This window comes from Megascapheus bottae, chromosome 11, assembly GCF_031878675.1.
Source record: "Megascapheus bottae isolate mThoBot1 chromosome 11, mThoBot2.hap1, whole genome shotgun sequence".
In the NCBI taxonomy this organism is placed as follows: Eukaryota; Metazoa; Chordata; class Mammalia; order Rodentia; family Geomyidae; genus Megascapheus; species Megascapheus bottae.
The window spans coordinates 46677601-46698422 of NC_143519.1; the positions used below are offsets into that span (position 1 = coordinate 46677601).

Below are 20822 nucleotides of genomic sequence, written 5' to 3' on the forward strand. Positions count from 1 at the left end.
GTCCCTTGTCCATTGTATGGGTAGTAAAGATCTCCCACTCTGTGGGCTTTCTATTTTACTTACTATGTCCTTTGCCATACAGAAGCTCTGCCGTTTAATGCAGTCCCATTTGTCCAAACTTTCTTTAATTTGTTGTGTTTCTGGGTCTTTATTAAGACAGTTTTGACTTGTACCAAGGAGTATTTAGTCTATCTCCCGTTCCTTCTTGTAAAGTTTTCAGGGCATCTGCTTTTACTCCAAGGTCTTTGATCCATTTTGGAGTTGATTCTGGTGCAGCTCCTGAATATTTCAATGTGTCAATCTAATGTGAATATCCTTTTCTGTTTTCTTAGGTCTTATGGACTGATCAGTCTCGTTGAGCAGAAACCTAAGAGCAAAGCCATTCTGCTGTTCATCCCAAACAATGCTGGCTTATAGAACTCTTTGGAAGATGGTTAAAGCTGTGTTGCACTCTGACATTGCCAGAGAGGGACAAGCAGCTTGAAGACTGCCTGTTACTTGAGCTACAGATTGAAGGCAGCTCATTCCTCCTTGTAGAGAACTGTATGGCCTGCACTTGCCAGTGAAAGGTTGACAATGAGCATCCCAGTGGCATCTAAGAAATCATGTTTTAATCAGTTACGGGACAACAGAAATGGAGCAAAAAATAACAATGAGCAGATCCTAAGTCTTGGAGATACAAATGCTAATCAAATCATGTTGGAGGTCAGTTCCTCTTGCGATGAGGCCAAGCCATGTGATCTGGCTGGTGAACTTGGAAATGCAAATTCAAGTGGGCCAGGACAGCACCCCCTTTTTTACAATGACCCTCACAGGCTCCAAGTCTCTGGGAAAGGATCTCAGCCTGACCCCACTAGCCTGAAAGATGATAAACCTCCCATTGACCACAGGGAACTCAATGAGGAATGTACTATGGGCCAAGGCACAGATTTCCTGCAGACCCCTCAAAGTGGCCAGGGATTAAGTCTAGTAACTTGGAGGAATGCAGTAGTTGAGAGAGGTCCAGAGGTTTTGGCTAAAAGGGACACTGAAGTTCCCCGATATGCTCCCAAGGACAAATTGGCCAAGACCCTTGACAATGAGGAGCTGAGGAGGCATTCTCTGCATAGAGCAAGCAACCCCATAGCCACAGCTGGCAGCAGGACTCTTCAGCATCTACAGTCCAACTGGGTGGACACTCCTGAGCCTCAGGGCCATGGGCCTGAGGGTAGGGAGGGATCACAGAGGACACTGGCTAATGATTCTCAGGGGACTGCTTTTCCTCCAATTGACAGTACTTCAGAGGGAGAGAATATGGGTCCCCCTAAACCATCTACCTCAGAAGCCAAGGAGACCAGTTCTCCAGAGGCCCAGACAGCAGGAGGACAGGGACAGAATGCTTTCAGTGAGTCTTCAGCACAGATTGCCCCTCTGGAGCTTTCTCTGAATTCAAGGTCAGCTTCAAAGGACAGCCTGCATTATCCAGAAGCACAATTAGGTCAAAGAAAGGGAGATGCAAAGTTGGAACTGAAATCTGTTCATACCAAAGCAGAGAAGGAATTCAAGTCAAGCCTGGCAGGAGGTCCATGGTGTCACAGAGAAGATGGTATGCCACCCCAGGAAGCCACTCATGTAGTTAGTGGTCCATCTAGCAGCCACCAGCCTCGTGAGATGGGAAGGGACAGTGGTGAAGAAGGGAAGATGGCAGGCAACCTTGGTGTGGAGAATCCACTCCAAACTACTTCCAAACAGGGGTCTGCTCCCCTGGGAGTGGCTGGCAATCAGCACACTGGTAAAACATCACCAAATCCTGGTAGGGAGTTGGGGGAAATGGCACCTAGGAACTTTTCATCTGGTGATGGCCATATGGCTTTTGTTCCCAATGATTCAACTGGCAGCTGGTCCCCAGAGGTCAGAGTGGACAAAAGAAGGCTGGACAGTGAGCCCCAGGCCAGTGTCGAGTCACTGGTCTCAGGTTCTTCTTTGGGACAGAGTGACCCTGAAGGCCCTGCATATCTGGACCTTAAGAGCAGCAGCTTGGAAGTAGGTCAAAACAAAGAGATCCCGATACCTGAGGCTGAAAGTAGGAACCTTCTAGAAAATGCATCCAAGACAGAAATCCCATCAAGAGTAGATTCAGTTCTCAGTACTCCAGCTCCCCTACACCCAGAAGCAACTGTGAACATGACCCAGCAGCCTACACCACTTTGTAGCAATTTTCAGGACCTGGGCGTGTGCAATGTGGACCCCTCTGCTTTACCCCGCACCGACAGCCCACAGGTATTGAAGACGTTCCCTAAAGTGCCTGACAAGGACACCTGCCCCAGTGGCATTCCCAAACCTGGCCTCATAAACTCCAAGGACTCACCTGCTTCACAGGAAGCAATGGAGAGACATCACATCGAAAAATCAGAGGAAAGGACAGAAGCGAAGCCTGTGGTTATGCCCAAACCCAAGCATGTGAGACCCAAGATCATCACCTACATTCGGAGGAGTCCCCCAGCTCTGGGCCAGGTAGACACTTCGCTGGTCCCTGTGGGGCTTCCGTATGCCCCACCCACATGCGGCATGCCTCTCGCCCAGGAGGAGAAGGCTGCCGGTGGTGAGCTTAAGCCATCTACCAACCTCTATGAGAAATTCAAGCCTGACTTACAGAAACCACGGGTCTTCAGCTCTGGACTGATGGTGTCTGGGATCAAACCCCCGGGACATCATTTCAGTCAGATGAGTGAAAAGTTCATACAGGAGGTAAGAGAATGTCACTGTGATACCATCTGTAAATTTCTTTCTTCTTTCCTTCCTTCCATCCCTCCTTCCATCCTTCCATCCTTCCTTCCTTTCTTTTTTTTTTTTTTGCAAGTCCTGGGACTTGAACTCAGGGCCTGGGCACTGTCTTTGGGCTTTCTCAAGGCTAGTGCTCTAGCACTTGATCCACAGCAGCACTTCTGGCTTTTTCTGTGTATGTGGTATTAAGGAATTGAACCCAGGACATCATACGTGCTAGGCAGGCACTCTCCCACTAGGCTATACTCCCGACTCCCCATCTGTAAATTCCTTTAAAAACTTTCTCCGAGTTTAATTTCGCCAAGGTTTGGAGTTAGGGTGTGTTTAGCTGGCTTGCTTTGCCTGTTTAGCTAGGCTTGCTTACTTAGTTAATGCTTTACTGCTTCAATCATGCCTTGAGACCTGTTTTTTGCTGGTCATTTGTGAGATGGAGCCTAAAGTACTTTTCTGCCAAGGTTGAGTGTGGACCACAGTCCTCCAAATCTCAACCTCATGAGAAACTAGGATTGTATCTGAGAGCTACTGTACCCAAGCTAGCATCTTAAATTGAGTACCCTAGTCTATTTTATATTTTCAATGAGTTGTGGAAGAAAAGGTATCTTCTCTAATCTCATCGCTCATGTTCAGGAATACACAAGTACAGAAGTGTTTTTGGCTGTAGGAGGTTGTCCCAACAGATGTTCCTTTTGGACTAGACCAGTCTGATGCTTATGTAATGGGATATACCCAACATCTAAGGAGACTGATTTAAAGTTTATTCAGTATAATGAATATGAAGTTAGATAAGTATGCACTTAAATTAGCTTCTATGTTTAAATAACGGAATATAATTCTTCTATGAGTCAGGTCAAAGCTTGGACGAGTCCAAAGTTCATATATTCTTTAAATTGAACAGACCTGTCTTTTCATAGGGAGTGTTTGCTTTTTAGGAAACCTCACATGAACAATGGACAGAAATTATGGTAGATACAAGCTGTTCAGTTTTATTATGAATAATAATTAACATTAACATTTACGGGACCGGGAGTGTGGCCTAGTGGTAGAGTGCTTGCCTCACATGCACAAAGACCTGGGTTTGATTCCTTGGAACCACATACACAGAAAAAGCCAGAAATCCTGCTGTGGCTCAAGTGGTAGAGTGCTAGCCTTGAGAAAGCTCAAGGATGGTGCCCAGGCCCTGAGTTCAAGTCCCAGGACTGGCAAAAAGGGTAACCATGCAGTTGAATGTGTACCAAGCCACATAATGTAAAATAGTCATTGGCTTCATTCATTCTTACATTCTCTAGGGGTTGGTTTTGCAGGTTTTAATTTTTTTCCTTTGGATAGTACTGGTATTTGAACTCAGCCCTCACATTTATTCAGTAGGTACTCTACCACTTGAGACACACCTCCAGTCCCTATCCCTGTTTAAAAAGCTATTTTTCAGATAGGGTCTCAGTTCTGGCCAGGGCTGGCTTTAAAGCCATGATCCTCATACATAATGCCTCTTGCCTAGCTATGACTACAGATATGTATTACTGTATCTAGGTTGCTTGTTGAAATGAGATGTTGCTAATTTTTTTTTGAGAGACTAGCCTAGAACCTTGATTCTTCTAATCTCCATCTCCTAAATAACTGAGATTACAAATATGAGCCACAGCATCCAGCCTTGCTATTACAGTGTTTATAGTTCTGTGGATAAAGCAATGGATATAGAAAGGTATAAGTCACCCATGTAAGTCCACAAAACAAGGACCTCATTGAGATGCTCATTAGACCTGGAAGAACACCTAGCTTCTCACTTCATTACTAAAGAGGGGCCGGCAATAGAGAAGGTGAGCTGGTCTCTTTTTTAGGGCTTGCTCATAAATGGTCTCTCTTGTGGAACATGCGTGATAGTATCCAGGTCCATAAGAACCCCAGCTTGGCTGCCCTCAATATCTCCACCATGAGATAGCTACCATTCAGGTTTTATACATCAGTCTCTGAGTCATTCTCAAATTTCCAGACACTCATAAACCTGAGACTTGAAGTCAGGGTTAGGGTCTACCACTGGGTGTTTCTCTGAAACATGGGTACATTCAGGGAAGCTGATCTTCTCCTGGACCACAGACACCAAGGCTGTTGAACAGATGGATGAAGGTCTCCTGAAAGCATACAAGGATTAAAATCATTCACAAGGGCAACGTGGTGTGAAGAGGGAGGCACAAGTCCTATTCCAGTTTTCTGTTCTTGCTCTGTGACCTCCTTTATTTTCCTTCTATATAGTTCTCCTTGATGCTGCTTCTGTCCCCTTCAAGAATATGTTAAAGACAAGTACTGGTGGCTTAGGTCTTCCATCCAAGTTTCTCAGGAATCTGAGCTCTGAGGACCACAATTCAAAGACAGCTAGAGTGGAAAAGTCCATAGAAGATTCATTGTTTTCAGTTAACCAGCAAAAAAGTAGAGGTATGGCTCAAACTGTAGAGTTCCAGCCTTGAGAAAGCCAAATGAGATCCCAAATACAAGGCTCACTATTAGCACATGCACATGGGAAGAATAACTTGTATCTAAGGGCAAAACTATTTTATCTCCTTCTAAAGCCACTCTGTGTGTGGTGTGTTTGTGTGTGTGTGTGTGTGTGTGTGTGTGTGTGTGTGTGTCTGTGTGTGTGTCTGTGTGTGTGTCTGTGTGTGTGTGTGTGTTTTGTTCAGAGTGATTCTGAAGATCCTGATGATTAAGGAAAGTTTCCTAGCCTTAGCTAGCTGCTAAATCAGGACATTTTCTGTTGTAATCAGAACATCCAAGGTCCACAGGCCCTATCTCTGGGTGATGGGTGACAGCACATGGCATGGAGAGGTAACCATTAATTTATGTGTTGATGTTCTTTACTCGAAAGATGGAACAGGATGAATCTGGCCATTTGTTTCTACAGCCACAACTTGATAGAATTCCTTTCCTCTATGCAGAAATCCAAAAGCCACTATCCCTTGCCACAGCAGTCCACAATAAATGAAAACATCTCTGACTAGTTCCAAGGGAACTACTTCTTAGAGAGGTTTTATATATATATATATATATTATATATATATAATAAAAAAGTCTTAAAAATCAGTTATAACAGAACCATCCTGGTTAGCTAGCATGGTAGACATTCTTCTTGTCACCATCTCTTAAACAATGCAGGATTGTGACTATGAATAGCTTTTCCATTGTGCTAGGTATGATAAGAAACTGCCAGATGATTTAAAGTATATGGAGGGAACTGTTCACTGTACTAAGATATAGAATCATCCCAGGTGTCCCTCATGGACAAATGGATGAAGAAAATATGGTATATGTACATAACTGAATTGTACTCATCCATTAGAAAGGATGATATTGTTCTAATTGTAAAGAAATGGAAAAACTTGGGAAAAATTAAGTGTTAAATGAAATTATTTAGGCCCAGAGAGATGAAATATGAAATGTTTTCCTTTATATTTTGAATCTAGATTTGGCTTATAAATGTATAGGTAAATGTGTTGAGTGGTACTTGTGTTAACATATGTATTAACTGAAATATGCAAGATTCAATGGAGAACTCAAAATAGTGAAATTCCTTGTAGAGGCAAAGTTAAAATTAAGCAAAATAAACATCAGGACGTGGGTATTCGAAAGGGGTGAATTGAGGTTGATGGGAAAGGGGTAGACAAATGAAGAGGATAGGAGAGAGAATGCAATCAAGAACCCAATATATATCCTCCACAATTTAGAAAAGTGAGGGAAGGGGTGAGTAAAGGAAGGATGGATAAGAACGTTGATTGGGTAATGTTGATCAAGATGTATTCATAAACTGATTTGTTAAATGACAGCTTCTTTGTATAACTATTTAAAGATAATAAAAATGCAAATAAATATGAGAAAAATTAAGTATACAGGGGAAGCATGCATGAGTTCTGTGAAAATTCTGCGTCATTTTGTATAAGGGCCTTGTGTCTCCATGAATTTCAGATATCTGCTGTATGTCCTAGAATCAGTCTCCTGTATATACTGAGAGATAATTGTATTTTCAGGAAGTGGAACATGTAACTGTGGAAACTAGTTCCAAATCACCAGAGACTGCGGGCATCCTGGAGCCCCAGGAAAGAAGAACTATGGCAGTTTGAGTACAGATTTCCCTCTACTTTGGGGAAAATCAGTCTGCTTTATTGAGGTTTGCTGATTTAAATGTTCACCTCAAGAAAGACTTACCTTCACAGGGCCAGCATCTGGCTAGCTCTCCAGATACTGTGGCACATCCAAGTAGATACATAAAATCAGCCATCACAGGGACCACTTCCTTTCAACCATCCCCAGACTTCAAGGTGATCTCCACATTCACTCTATGCATTCCCAGCACTTGATCCCAGGGAAAAGAAGAAAAGGGACAGCCCAAGTTAAGAGTATTTTTGAAATCGTTTGCTTCGTTTGAAAGCAAACAGCAGCTTTGGGGGAAGATCTCTATGTGCATATGACTTTGTAGCATTATCTGTGATATTCTTTAGTAAAGACCAGAGAGGAGTGTGAGGATTTTTGTGGTTCCCCTGTTTAGTTTAAAATCCCTAAAGTAGCATCTAAAACATATTTTTCACTTTGTAAAAGAATGTATGGTTTTTTTCAGAAACCCAATACAAATGATAGGCATTGAAGATCACTGAAGTTATTATTCCCTGTCTTTAATGCCACTTTAGAGGCTTTAACTCAGGGCCTAGGTGTTGTCCCTTAGCTTTTTCTACTAAAGGTTAGTGCTTTACCCCTTGAGCCATAGCTCCACATCTAGCTTTTTGGTGATCCATTTACTCTAAGAGTTTCATGGACTTTGCTACAACAAGCTGAAGATCTCAGCCTCCTGAGCAGCTAGGGTTACAGACACGAGCCACAGTACCTGGCTTGGAAGTCATTGTTGAGTGACACTGAGATGGGTGTTAAATCCTAAAAATGTTCCAGTTCTAAGGAGCAGAGTAATGACGAGGTCAGTACGCTGTTGTCCTTAGAGCCCTACCTTCTTTGAAAGAGCATCTGTTCAAAGCAAGGATCAAACTAAAAATTTTTAAATGGAGAGTATAAGATGTGAGAGAGAGAGAGACTAATAGTAAGAAAGTGCAGAATGGCAAAAAATAAATTGAGCAGCATACAGATGTAAATGTTCTTTCATGCTAATATAATTTGCCTTAACAGCCTATCTGCTGTTAACAGTTATGCATATTTTACAATGTGATTATGATGAAACTTTAAATGCCTAATCTTTTGTTTCAATAACATCCGTTTTAAGGACTCTCTAGTTTGAAAGTACCAAATTAAGGGCTTATCTCTTCAACAGTTTGGATCAAAGCTTTCATAGTTTTATTTAGGAACATTGTTAAATGTTGGTGATTGTGGAATAGATAGAAGACTGACATATAACATGTATTGTGATTTAGAGCAGAATTAATTAACAGATATATCTCTTCATACATTGCCCTTAGCAGCTCTTTTTATTATAATTTAAAGAAACTAGATAATGTAGCTCTGACTATTCTTTCATGTTTTATATAAAAGAAGAAATGGCTGGAGGTGTGGCTTAGGGATACAGTGTTTGCCTAACATGCATGAGAACCTGGATTTGATCCTCATTCCCTTAAACAAGCAGACAAACAAACAAACAGGCAAACAAATCCACAGAAAGCCCACCAATAATCTGATCCGATTTTGTGAGAATAGAATATTCTGCTGTATTCTACTTTGTACAGGAGAACTCAGCAGAAATGCTACTGTATTGGTGAAGAAAAGATGCTGACAGGATTGCATGGTTCAGTGAATCTATATCGACATCAGCTCTGTGTGGATACGCTCTGTTTGCTTGAAGTTCACCAGCCCACCATGTTTCCTAGAAACATCACAGCAGTAGCTTTTGCCAAACATGCTTTATGACACCCCCTTTCTATGGGAAGCCAGATAGACCAGGGCATTTAGGCTCTGGTTTTTTTATTAAAATTTATTAACATTGATTTTTATATTATATTTCAAATGACATGTTTAACAAATGAGTATTCAAGAAGGGAATTTCTATATACAATCACTGGAAATTAGTTTTTAGAACATAATTAAAATTAGGCTAAAGGTTTGTATATCATAGATACATATTACTTTATGAAATAAAACATTATGTCTATAGAGTCATAGGTTTTTATGTCTATGTAGTTATGTTTATATTTCCAATACCATTCCATAGCATTGGGTATGCAAATATGAGTCCTCTCTCTTGTACTATTTGGATCTAATAGCCACATATTAAGGATACCATGTGCCTTTTGTTCCTTTGGTCTTGACTTGTCTCACTCAACATGATTCTCTCTAGATTCATCCACTTCCTTGCAAATACTAGGCTCTGTTTTTTAATTGTGTAAACCCATACTATGAGCCTGAAAACCATTTTAAATTCACTTTTCTATGTTTTCCAAGTAATCATTTCTCTTTACTAAAAGTGAATGTTTGCTTTTCTCTGTTGCCTAGTAAAGGTAATATAAATGGAAGAAGTTCATATACTTATTGTTAATCTAGGTTATTATAAAAAATGGCACCTTCTTTTTTCTTTTGTCTTTATTCCATGGTTTACTCCTTTTGGCCCTATCTTTCTGTCTTTGATTTAAGTATCCTTTCTTGTATATAAATTTGTTCAATTTGTGGAAGGAAAAGAAGAAAAACAATGGGACAAAGACTGAACTAACAGCAATGCTTACTAGACACTGTTGGAAATTAACTTTACAACTTGAGGGGAGTGAGAAGGGGGAGAGAAGACAGGAGAAAACAAGAGAAGGGTAATGCTGTCCGAAAAGAAATGTATTAATTACTATACATAAGTAGCTGTAACTCCTCTGTACATCACATCTTTACAAAAAAGATACTCAAGCTGAAAAAAATATAAAAGCTTATCTCTCATCTCTTTTGCTGTCCCTTGGTTATCTCATATTGTTATAGTATATCACTTTGTTATCTGATATATTGGATATATTTGTATTTGGTTATTTGAAATTGGATAGGGAAGGGGGAAAACAAGATGAGGGGTAGGGGTTGGGGGGAGGGAAATGGGGACCAAGACATGTGAAAGGGTATCAATGTATGTGAATTAATACACCTTCTATCTGGCAAATATCATGTAACCCTTCTATTAAGTACAATAAAAATATATGAAAAAAGAATAAAATACTTAGGAATTAATCAAAAAAGCTTATCTGTATCACATAAAACTTATTTAACAAAAAAAGAACTAATAACTATACAAATAAATACGTTTTTTAAAAAGGTACTTTTTCTCCATGGGTATATGAAACTTGCATAAATTTATGAACGTTCTCTAAATGCTTTCTTTGCTTAATTAACATTCTTTAGCTTAAAATGGCAATGCTTGTATAGCAATGGAATTCAGTTGTTTTCAGATTTTCATTCTGTTTATTTAATAATCAGTGTAATTTACTACTAAGCTATACTAAATCAGGAAAACAAAGCTAAAGAAAGCTAAATCATCTATTTTTTTCATGGAGAAATAACTTTATTGTTCAGTCTCATAAAAAATAAACTTAAAATGAGTAAAGACAGAGTTTTTGTCTTACTCTGCTTTAATCACATATTATATAATTAATTCCTAAGATTGATCTGTTCTATCTATCTCTCTATCTACTTATCTATCTTACACTAATAAGGTTAAATTTTTTAAATTCCAAGAGTATCTCCCAGAGCAGGACCTAAAAAATTGTACTGAGAGTGCAAAGAATGGAACCTGGATCATATCTTTGTTCATTGTTGCCTTCAGTGACTATGTGTAAGTACTTGATTTATGGCTAAAATAAATGAAATTCTTTTTTTTTTAATTGATTTGCAAACAAAAAATAACTTTATTTTTTAAAATATTTTTTATTGAAATTAATAAAAGGGTTACATGATATTTGCCAGATAGAAGGTGCATTAATTCACATACATTGATACCCTTTCACATACATTGATACCCTTTCCCCATTACCCTCCCCCCACCACCCATCTTGGTTTTCCCCCCTTCCCTATCCAATTTCAAATAACCAAATACAAATATATCCAATATATCAGATAACAAAGTGAGATACTGTAACAATATGATATAACCAAGGGACAGCAAAAGAAATGAGAGATAACATAGTACATTAAGGACAACAATCATTCATTACATGGCTTTTGTTTCAATATCCTGGAGGTCCTTTCAATTAGCTTGAAATTAACAATGTCATCTATCTTTTTTGAATTTTATAAGGAGATGGATATTTAAGCAGTGTAGAACATAAGCAATATTTTATGTTTGCTATCTCAAATTCAAAGTCACTTTGTTCAGATGACTTACCGCACTTGTGTGTGTGTGTGTGTGTGTGTGTGTGTGTGTGTGTGTGCCTGTGTGTGTGTGCCTGTGTGCTGGTACTGGGGCTTGAACTCGGGTCCTTATGCTATAATTTGACCTTTTCACTCCAGGCTGGCATTCTGCCACTTGAACCAAACTTCACTTCTAGGGTTTTGGAATTATTTTTCTAGTCCTGGGGCTTGAACTCAGGGCTTTGGGACTGTCCTTGAACTTTCTTGGGGCTAGTACTCTACCATTTGAGCCACAGCACAGCTTACAGCTTTTTCTGTGTATATGGTACCAAGGAATCAAACCCAGGCATTATGAATGTTAGGCAAGTACTCTACCCCTAGGCCATACCCCTAGCCCAACTTCCAGGTTTTTTGCTGTTTAATTGGAGATAAGAGTCTTTTGACTTCTGGGTTTGAACCTCAATCCTCAGCTCTCAGCCTCCTGGGTAACTAGGATTACAGACATGAGCCATCAGCACCTGGTTAATACCCAGCCATTATTAAATATTATTGTGAACACCACAGCTTTGACTTGGAATTCCCATTTTAAAATACTATTATTTGTGTGTTGTTAATTTACTGCAAAAGCCATCAAGACTTTAAACCACAAGTGAAGTAGAATTTTCCTTGAAGCATCTTTAATCTTTTTTATGATAAAGGTGATATACAGAGTGGTTACAGTAACGTAAGTCAGGTAAAGAATGCATTTCTTTTTGGACAATGTCACCCCTTCCCTTTGCTTGAAGAATGTTATTAGAAGACACTAGAATGAACTTTGTAATTTGTAGTTGGAAATTGAATGATATTAAGCTTTAAAATATGGCTCATGCTACCTAACACTGCGTACATCCTCACAGCCATATTTTTTTAGGTGGGAAAATAACATTGAGTTCTATAATTTGTTTTTTTTTCTTATTTCATCTCATAAAATGAAGCACAATTTCTTTTTTTGCCAGTCCTGGGGCTTGAACTCAGGGGCTGGACACTGTCCTTGAGCTTCTCAAGTCTAACATTGTACCACTTAAACCACAGTACCACTTCTGGCTTTTCCTGTGTATGTGATACTGAGGAATTGAACCCAGGTTTTTGTGAATTCTAGGCAAGCACTCTATCACTAGGCCATACTTCCATCCCAAAATGAAACATAATTTCTAAAACAGTATTTTGGGGTCAGAGTTTATTCTGTTGAGTCCTTGAGTAAGAGCTTTTCATTGAATTTCCCTTCTCTTCCTTCAATGGATTTAAATTACATTTTATAAGGTGAGTTATTCTTGCTCCCAGTGAAACATAAATTCATACAATAGTAGAACTAAGGGCAGGTGCAGGTAGCTCATGCCTAACTTCTCAGGGAACTGAGTTCCAGAAGAATGTGATTCAAAGTCAGGGGAAAACTCCAGGAGACATTGTCTCCAAAGTAAGTAGCAAAAACTTGACTTAGAGCAGGAACATGTGGTAGAATACCAGCTGAGCAAGCAAGCCCAGCAAGCATTAGACCTTCAGTATATGAGATAGATGGATGGATAGATAGATAGATAGATAGATAGATAGATAGATAGATAGATAGGCAAGCATGAATCCCTGAGTTCAAACCCCAGTACCATAGAGAGAGAAAAAGAGAAAGATAGACTGAGATCACCCAATTGTGTTGTGTTATGAAACTAGAGATAAGGACATGAGGCCCATAGATTGACTGTCAAAGATCTATGTTAAGTAGTTGAAAAAAAACAGAGTAGCCATTGTCAGGCCTAGTCATTCTCCTACTGTAATGGAACTTGAACTTCTGATCATTTATTGCAGGTGACAGACCACCCTGGAAAACAAGAATTTTGCTCTTCTCCCTATGCTCATTATGAAGTCCCTCCAACTTTCTATCGATCAGCCATGCTACTCAAGCCCCAGTTGGGAATGGGTGCAATGTCCCGTCTACCATCTGCAAAGAGCAGAATCCTGATCGCCAGTCAAAGGTCTTCAGCCAGCGCCATCCATCCACCAGGACCCATTACAGCAGCAGCCAGCCTCTACAGTTCTGATCCTGCAGGTAAGTACTATGCCCTTTCCTGCTATGCATTTAAGCAGAATCGTGTCAGATGTCACAATTGTAAAACACAAATGCCTTTCATCACTTTGAGAAGCCTTTTCCTATTGCTGTAAGACAGCTTATATATTGTGACTACTGGAAGCTATCATTTTGGCGGGAAAGCAGTACAGACCATTATGTGAATGAATGGGGCATCCCCACACAGCTGTTTATCAGAGATCTTTCTAGAGTGTAGCACTGCCTATGTCACCTGCTTCACTTTCTCAGGTGTCCTGAATACTCCATATTTGTGCATTTCTTGCCTCTATACCCTTCCCAGTTCTATGCTGCTCTTCTGTATTGATGATCTTGAGGTAACCTTAGGGATGACCCTGGTGACTCCCCTGGGTTCTCTGCAGTCTTCGCCCTTTCCTGTGCACCCACATTTTCACCCAAGATTTATATATTATTTTGCTGTAGAAATAATACATACTCATAACAATTTTTCATGTAGATGAAGATGACACAGATAAAAGAATGGCACTTGTACAATTTTATGGGATGTTTTATTATATTAAATATTATTACAGGGTGTATTTTGTGCATATGTTCATATTTCATAAAATTTTGAATATCAGCAGATATGAAAAAATAAAAATGACAAAAGTTTCACTAAAAACAAATTTATAGATGAAACTAATAATACTTCTAGCACTTCGTTTGTGTTATTATGAGATGCTTTTTTCTAATGTATTTTGTATGCATTATTCAATAGTGGAGAAAACACTGAGCATACATCTTGCATTTTTACAGTAGTATTATATTATTAGCATTTTTTAATGTCATAAAAATGGCTTCAGAATTATTTTTTTTGTCAGTCCTTGGCCTTGAACTCAGGGCCTGCGCACTGTCCATGGGCTTTCTCAAGGGTAGAGCTCTACCACTTGAGCCATAGCACCACTTCTGGCGCTTTTTTTTCCCTATGTATATGGTACCAAGGAATCCAACCCAGGTCTTCGTGCATGCTAGGCAAGCACTCTACCACAAGGCCAAACTCCTGGCCCTAGAATTATTTTTAAGGACTGAATTCAGAGCCTCTGGCTTACCAATCAGGTACTCAACCATTTAAGACTCTAACCCTCCTCCTTATTTTCAAAATAAATTGATTATTCTTAAGGTAAGGTCTCACTTTATGTAAGAGATAAATTTTGTTATAATCTTCCTATATGTGCTTCTCTGTGTCACTAGAAGTGACAGGAATATACCACTGTACCCAGGCGTTGTGCTTCCCCTGTAGTTAGATAATAGGTATGTACTACAGCACCAACCCACTGGTTGAGATGGAGTCTCATAAACTTTTATTTTGCCCTGGTTGGCTTTGAACCTAGTTTACCAATATCTATTTCCTAAGTCAGTAGAATTTCAGGCTTGACCCCACTTAAAACTTTAAATTATATTTTTGTTTTCTTTAAATAGTTATTGTTTAATGGGAAGTTACCATTTAACAAACCAATTTATGAATACAGTGCATCTTGATCAATATTACCCCTTTCATTATTCTTCATTCTTCCTTTTAGTTTTCCTCATTTTGTAGGATATGCATTGAATGTGAACTGTAGTAGTTTATTGTTGTTGTTTATGAGTTTATTCTACAGGGTTTGGATGCTTATTATGCCTTAGAAGTGGTGGATTTCTCAATCCATGAACAAATAGAGAACAGCATCTCACAGTCTAATGGGTGTGATGGGAAATTGAAAAGACAGTGTTATAAGCTTGACAGATGTTATGGAAGCACAGAACATACCCTTTCTGAGCTGCAGCTGGAGGATCATAAGTGGAATAGAGGTGAATACTTCAGGGGCAACTGTCCTTCCTGGAGAAAAGCAGGGGCAGCAGGCGGCTAGTACAGAAAAGCATCTGGATTTTAAAAACCATATTCTAACCACTGCCAATTGGCGTCTGTCTTTATACGATTTGAAATAAGGATAAAATTGGCATTTTATATAATTATTTGCCTTTATTCATACAGTTTTCTTGACAATTTATTTCAATTCGGTTTTAAAAAGATAAAAGTGTATCTGAAAAAAAATTATTTTACCAGTCCTGGGGCTTGAACTCAGAGCCTGGGCACTGTCCTTGGACACATTTTGCTCACGGCTAGTGTTCTGCCACATGAGCCACAGCACCACTTCTGGCTTTTTCTGTGTATGTGATACCAAGGAGTTGAACCCAGGGCTTCCTGCATGCTCGGTGAGCACTCGGTAGAGTACTTTCCCAGCCTGTATCTGAACATTTTGAATGCTGACTACTTGTAGAACTTGTAACAATTGTTACAAATGATACTAGAGATTCTTCCCTCTCCTCCCCCCTCTTCTTTTTTGCCTCCTCCCCCTCCTCTTTCTTGGTTGTATCATTTGGTTTTAGTTTAAGCAGGCTCTCTGACTCCTTTGTTGAGAATAGCCTGTGAGAATACCAAGGAGAATGGACAGGTGACAATGTAAGAATCCAGGTGGGAGAGAGTCAGTCCCATGGACCATCCAGCAGTGTGAGCCAGCTAGAGCATAAAGTAATAATGAGTTCCTCTCCAGCTGTGAGAGAAATGGAAGATACAAGGGGCTTTGAGGCTTGAGCCCCTAGGCGAAAGGCATGACAGCAGAGAAGGTCATTTCCAAGGACCAGAGGATCCCTGTTAGTACATACAGAGATTACAGCACTTCTAGTCATCTTCCCTGATAAAGCATTGGCTCTCAGGACTCTTGTCTTCAAGGTCAGGACCTCCAGCAGGTGGATGGCAGCTGCGCTGCTTCTCTCCACAGGACTATCATTGTTGTCCAATACCACAGTTTTATCATTAAGCTATATATCTCACATGAACCTAAATTAGATGCCTTTGAAATTGTTTGATATAACACCATTGATAGTTTTATTTCATACACAGAACATGAGAAAGACTGTATTTCTTTTTGTAAGGATTTGAGAGTTTGTCATAGTCAAGAATTTAAGAAGCTACCACTGTCGTAAGTGGTAAAGACCACTGGCCAGCAGAGGTGAGCAGATGGAGTCCATCAGTGGTTGGCTTGCTTGTAGTTACACTTCTGTGATCAGGTGTCACTTCTTCAGAGTTTAGTCCTTAGAGGCACACATGTAAGTGCTCCCCCTGTCCCTGCTAACATAACACCCCCAACACTAGCCTTTGTTTTGGACTTCTGGGTATTTTCCTGGGGGTGATTCACGTATACCCTCATGGATAATCACTAGAGACACAACAAAAATGACAAGCATCTCTCTCCTACAACACAGGAAAGATATCAGATCCCTTTCTGTTACTGGCAGGAGGCTCACCTGGCAGAACCTCTGAAGCCATGAGAGGCTCCTTCTCCAGAGACAGGTATCTCAGAGGGCAGTGATTCTAGACCCATTGTCTCTTTGTTTGGCTGATTCACTTGGCATCACACCTGCCCTCCCTTGTTGGATGGGTTTGGGGTCCCCAGGAATCCTGTTCCTGCTCTGATGATGGCCTCACTCCTTCTTTCCTTTTCTTTCTAGAGAAATGCTTCTAGTTTTCTTCATGTTTTCCTCGCAGGCCCCTTTCTCTTCCAATTCAGTTTTCCTTTTATTTCATGAAAGACTTTGATGGTCCATTTCCCCCAGAGAAAGCCCTTACCCATAAAATATGATTCAGATTCCTATGAATTTGAGAGCTAGGAGAGCTTAACTTTCTAACACTGTGAGGAGGTGAGGCTCCTATCTGGATACCATCCTTGTGGAGTAACAAAGAAAGCAAACCAAACAGCCTGAAGCTCACCACCTATCAGGTCTTCTTGATGCTACCCATCTTGTTCCTTCTCTATAAGTTCATCTAAGATTTGAATTAAGAGAACAGGGGACAGGGTCAGTGGCCCAAAAAGAGTGCTGAGTTTCTGCTGCACATGCTTAAGATTGCAGAGAGAAAAGCTGAACCAAAGGATTTAGATGTAGACAACCTGTTCATTCAACACATCCAGGTGAACAAAGCACCCAAGATGCACCGCCAAACTTACAGAGCCCATGGTAGGATTAAGCCAGACATGAGCTCCCCATGCCACACTGAGACAGTCCTTACTGAAAAGGAGCAAAGTGTTCCTAAACCAGAAGAGGAAGTTGCACAGAAGAAAGAGGTATCCCAAAAGAAACCGAAGAAACAAAACTTATGGCACAAGAATAAATTCAGTGTAAAATAAATGCAAATAAAATGAATGTTGGTTATCATTATTTCATAAAACAAATTCCTATAACAAAATTTTTGTTGAATGGTAACTATATACCATTTTATATACTGTTTGATTTACACATTTTTACTTCTGTAACAGTCTATAAAAAGTAGTATTTGCTTGTGGTAGGAAAATTTGGTGGACTATGGAAAGGTTCTGTATCTTGATTGTGGATACATAAGTATGTACCTATGTCTAGGTTTAGCCTTTACATACAAACCTCCCAAACATTTGCTCCATGGAAGAAGTACATGGATCTAAATGACAGTGTTTCCTCATCCTGCCAGGTATACATCCATATCACTTGGAGAACTACTCTGAATTACTAGATGTGCAATATTGTGAATGTTATTTAGTCATCCTGAACATCCATATGTGTGAAACACAAAATGAACAAACAAAAGAATTGTCACAGAGGCTTGTTTGCAAAGTGGATGAAATGCTGTTTTACATAGCAATCACTCTGCAAAACAACAATTACCATCTTCATTATCACTAGATTTAGGTTGTCAAACACAATTCTGGATTGCCAAACACATCTATCCTTAAAGCACGTCATTACATTCACTAAGTTATGCCACAACAACTCTCCTCTCTAACACTAAGCATCTTTTACTGCTTAAGCCAACAGCTTTCTTTTCTTCATTCTCTTCTCTCATTTCCCTCCCTCCCTCTCCCTCCCCCCCCCTCTTTCTTCCTGTCTCTTTTCTGTGTCAACACTGGGGCTTACACTCAGGATCTCAAACTCTCACTGTTTTTTTTTTGCTCAAGGCAAGTACTTTACCACTTAAATCATGCTTCCACTTCCATTTTTTTTGTTGGTTAATTGGAAGGAAGAATATCCTCGATGTTTCTTCAGATCTCAGCTGAGCAGTGAGGATTACAGGTGTGAGGCACCAGTCAAACAACAGATTTCTATATCTCTGTCTTCTGAAATTTTGTAGCAATAAGCCAGTTCGTTTGCCTGGTCCATTTTCATTTTCCTTATCGGTACCAGCTTTCTTTTCCAGCTATTCTAATTTTGTAAGTGCTGAGCAAATAGACCTGAGAACATGACTACAGAAAATATTGTGCAGACTGACAACAATAAAATGTCAATTACCTGAAAAGTGAGATAAAAATGTTTGTGACCCATAATAGCTCATTGTGCTTTAAAAAACACAGTTTAGCTCATACTCAGTAGAGACATCGCTTCCAAGGATATTCTACATATTAATGCAATCATCCCCAACCTATTTGAAGTCTTCCGGACACTCTGACCAAATCTGAGGTCGGTTTTGTAATTTGCTTTATGAGCTTGAGTTGACTACATAAAGGTAGATATCAACTCTCTTCTATTTGGCTAATGAGGCTTTGTCCTCATTAAACTACTTATACTGCTCTTTTCAAGATTAGCAATGCTTTCCACAGTGCCAGATTCAGATTCTTTCTCTGCCCTTGGGATACCTGGATTTTCCATGGAATTCAAAATTTGTGACTGCCTGATCTGGGAGTTTTGCCTAGTGGTAGAGTGGGCGCATCTACCACCTCCACCATTGTAAGGCCAGAATGGCACACATTGCCTCTTTAAACTTACTTCTTTCAGATACTTTGTAGCTTTTCAGATATACATACCCTTGATGGCCTGGGCTGTTTCTCTGGTGTTCTTAAAGTGAACACAGAGATTTGAGCCTCTTGAGTTGTGTGATTTTGGGAAGTTGTCTGGGTTTAGAGAGTAGTGAACCATTTTCACAGGTCATCTCAGGCTATTTACAAGAAGAGCAGTAATGATTTATTTTTAACAATACCTGTACCAAGATGTGAATTTCAGAGATAATGTTTCTTTTGTACCCATGCTTTATTATTTCTATTGCTCTTTATTTCTTTCTTAATTCATATTTCAATCTGACCTTGGTTTCATCTATTAAAGAGCTTATTTTAATATTTCTTGTTGCATAAGCTTCTGAATGATTGACTCTTTCCTTGTGAATATATAAAAGTATTTCACCCAAATTTTGCAAATATTGTCAACTAAGGAAATCTAAGTTGGCATTTTCTTCTTTCAACCTTTTGAAGATTTTATTCCATTGTCTCTGGTTTATATAGTTTGGGACATAATGTCTGCTTTAATCCTGTCTCTGTTTATTATTGGTTTTCTTACATATCTTGGGTTAATTGCCTATATTTATTCATGTGTTTATATGTTTGATGTTCATTGTGCTTTTTAAAGTATGGATTTACAGATATTAAATATAGAAACTTTTGCTATTTAAATAGTGTTTGTCTATCTTTAAGCATATGTATATTTGCTTGATAATTCAAATAGCTGTGTTAATTTATTTTTAGGCCCTTTTTCTCTGTAAGATTTTTTTGTTTTGTTTTGCCTGTCCTGAGGCTTGAACTCTTGGTCTGGGTGCTGGGCCTGAGTTTCTTTTGCTCAAGCCGAGTGCTTTACCACTTGAGTCATAACACCACTTAGGGCTTCTTTTGAGTAGTCTCACAGTTACCTGTCTGGGCTGGCTTCTAACCAGTGTCCTCAGTCTCAGCCTCTTAAATAGCTAGGATTACAGGAAAAAAGCCAAAGGCACATGTCTTGTAAGCTTTATTTTTGATACTTCACATCACTATGTCTTCAAGTTCACTGACCATTTCTTCTCCAACATATAATCTACACCTGATTTCATTCATTCTTACTTTTAATTTTGGATATTGAATATTTCAGCCTTAGTCATTCTGTTTGACTCTTAAGTATATTTTACTCCTTTCTCATTATCCCATGCTTACATCTATTAATTTGATCATATGGAGCTATCTATTATTACTATTTTGGGGGGAGGAACTAGGGATTAAACTTGCTAGGCAGTTGTTCAACCACTTGAACCACATCACCAGCCCCTTTTTGTATTGGTTATTTTCAAAGAAATGCTCACATTATGCCTCCTACTTGTGCTTCTCTGTATCACTGTGGATGCTAGACGTACACCACAATGCCTAATCATAGGTTGAGATATGGAGTCTTACACATTTTTTGTGAATGTTCCTTTGCTTAGGGTGCCTCAATCTGAAATCTCCTAATCTACACCTTCCAAGTTACTAGGATTACAGACTAGAGACACTGTCTCCAGCGCTTATAATTATGTTTAAAGTCCTTCCCCATTATCCTCTCTTGTCCATCACTTTTCAAACTGTTCTATCCACAAGGTTTTCTCTTGTTTACAGGGTACATTCTCTTGCTTCTTAGTTAATAATAGATAGTGCAAATTTTGCATGTTTGATGTTCTACATTTCCCTTTTATTTTTGGTTATGGGGCTTGAACTCAGAGCCTTTTGGAACTTTTGTGTTCAAGGCTAGCACTCTATCACCTTGAGCCATAGTACCATTGGTTTTCAGGTTGTTAGTTGGATAAAAGTATCATGTGTTACCTGGCATGTTTTATATATATATATATGTTTACTTGTTTATTTGAAATAGGAAAGGGAAG

The 20822-nt window shown here is 39.4% G+C and overlaps 1 protein-coding gene across 1 annotated transcript in view; it reads left to right on the forward strand.

Moving 5' to 3' along the window:
- The first annotated feature begins 338 nt into the window (after nt 1-338).
- The window catches only part of Mtus2 (microtubule associated scaffold protein 2), a 339242-nt gene continuing 318758 nt past the window's right edge, over nt 339-20822 (forward strand). Inside the window, exons 1-2 of the mRNA XM_090342204.1 lie at nt 339-2727; nt 12892-13132. Of these exons, the coding sequence (XP_090198330.1) occupies nt 577-2727; nt 12892-13132 (2392 nt within the window). The 5' untranslated portion in view covers nt 339-576. The remainder of the gene's footprint in view (nt 2728-12891; nt 13133-20822) is intronic.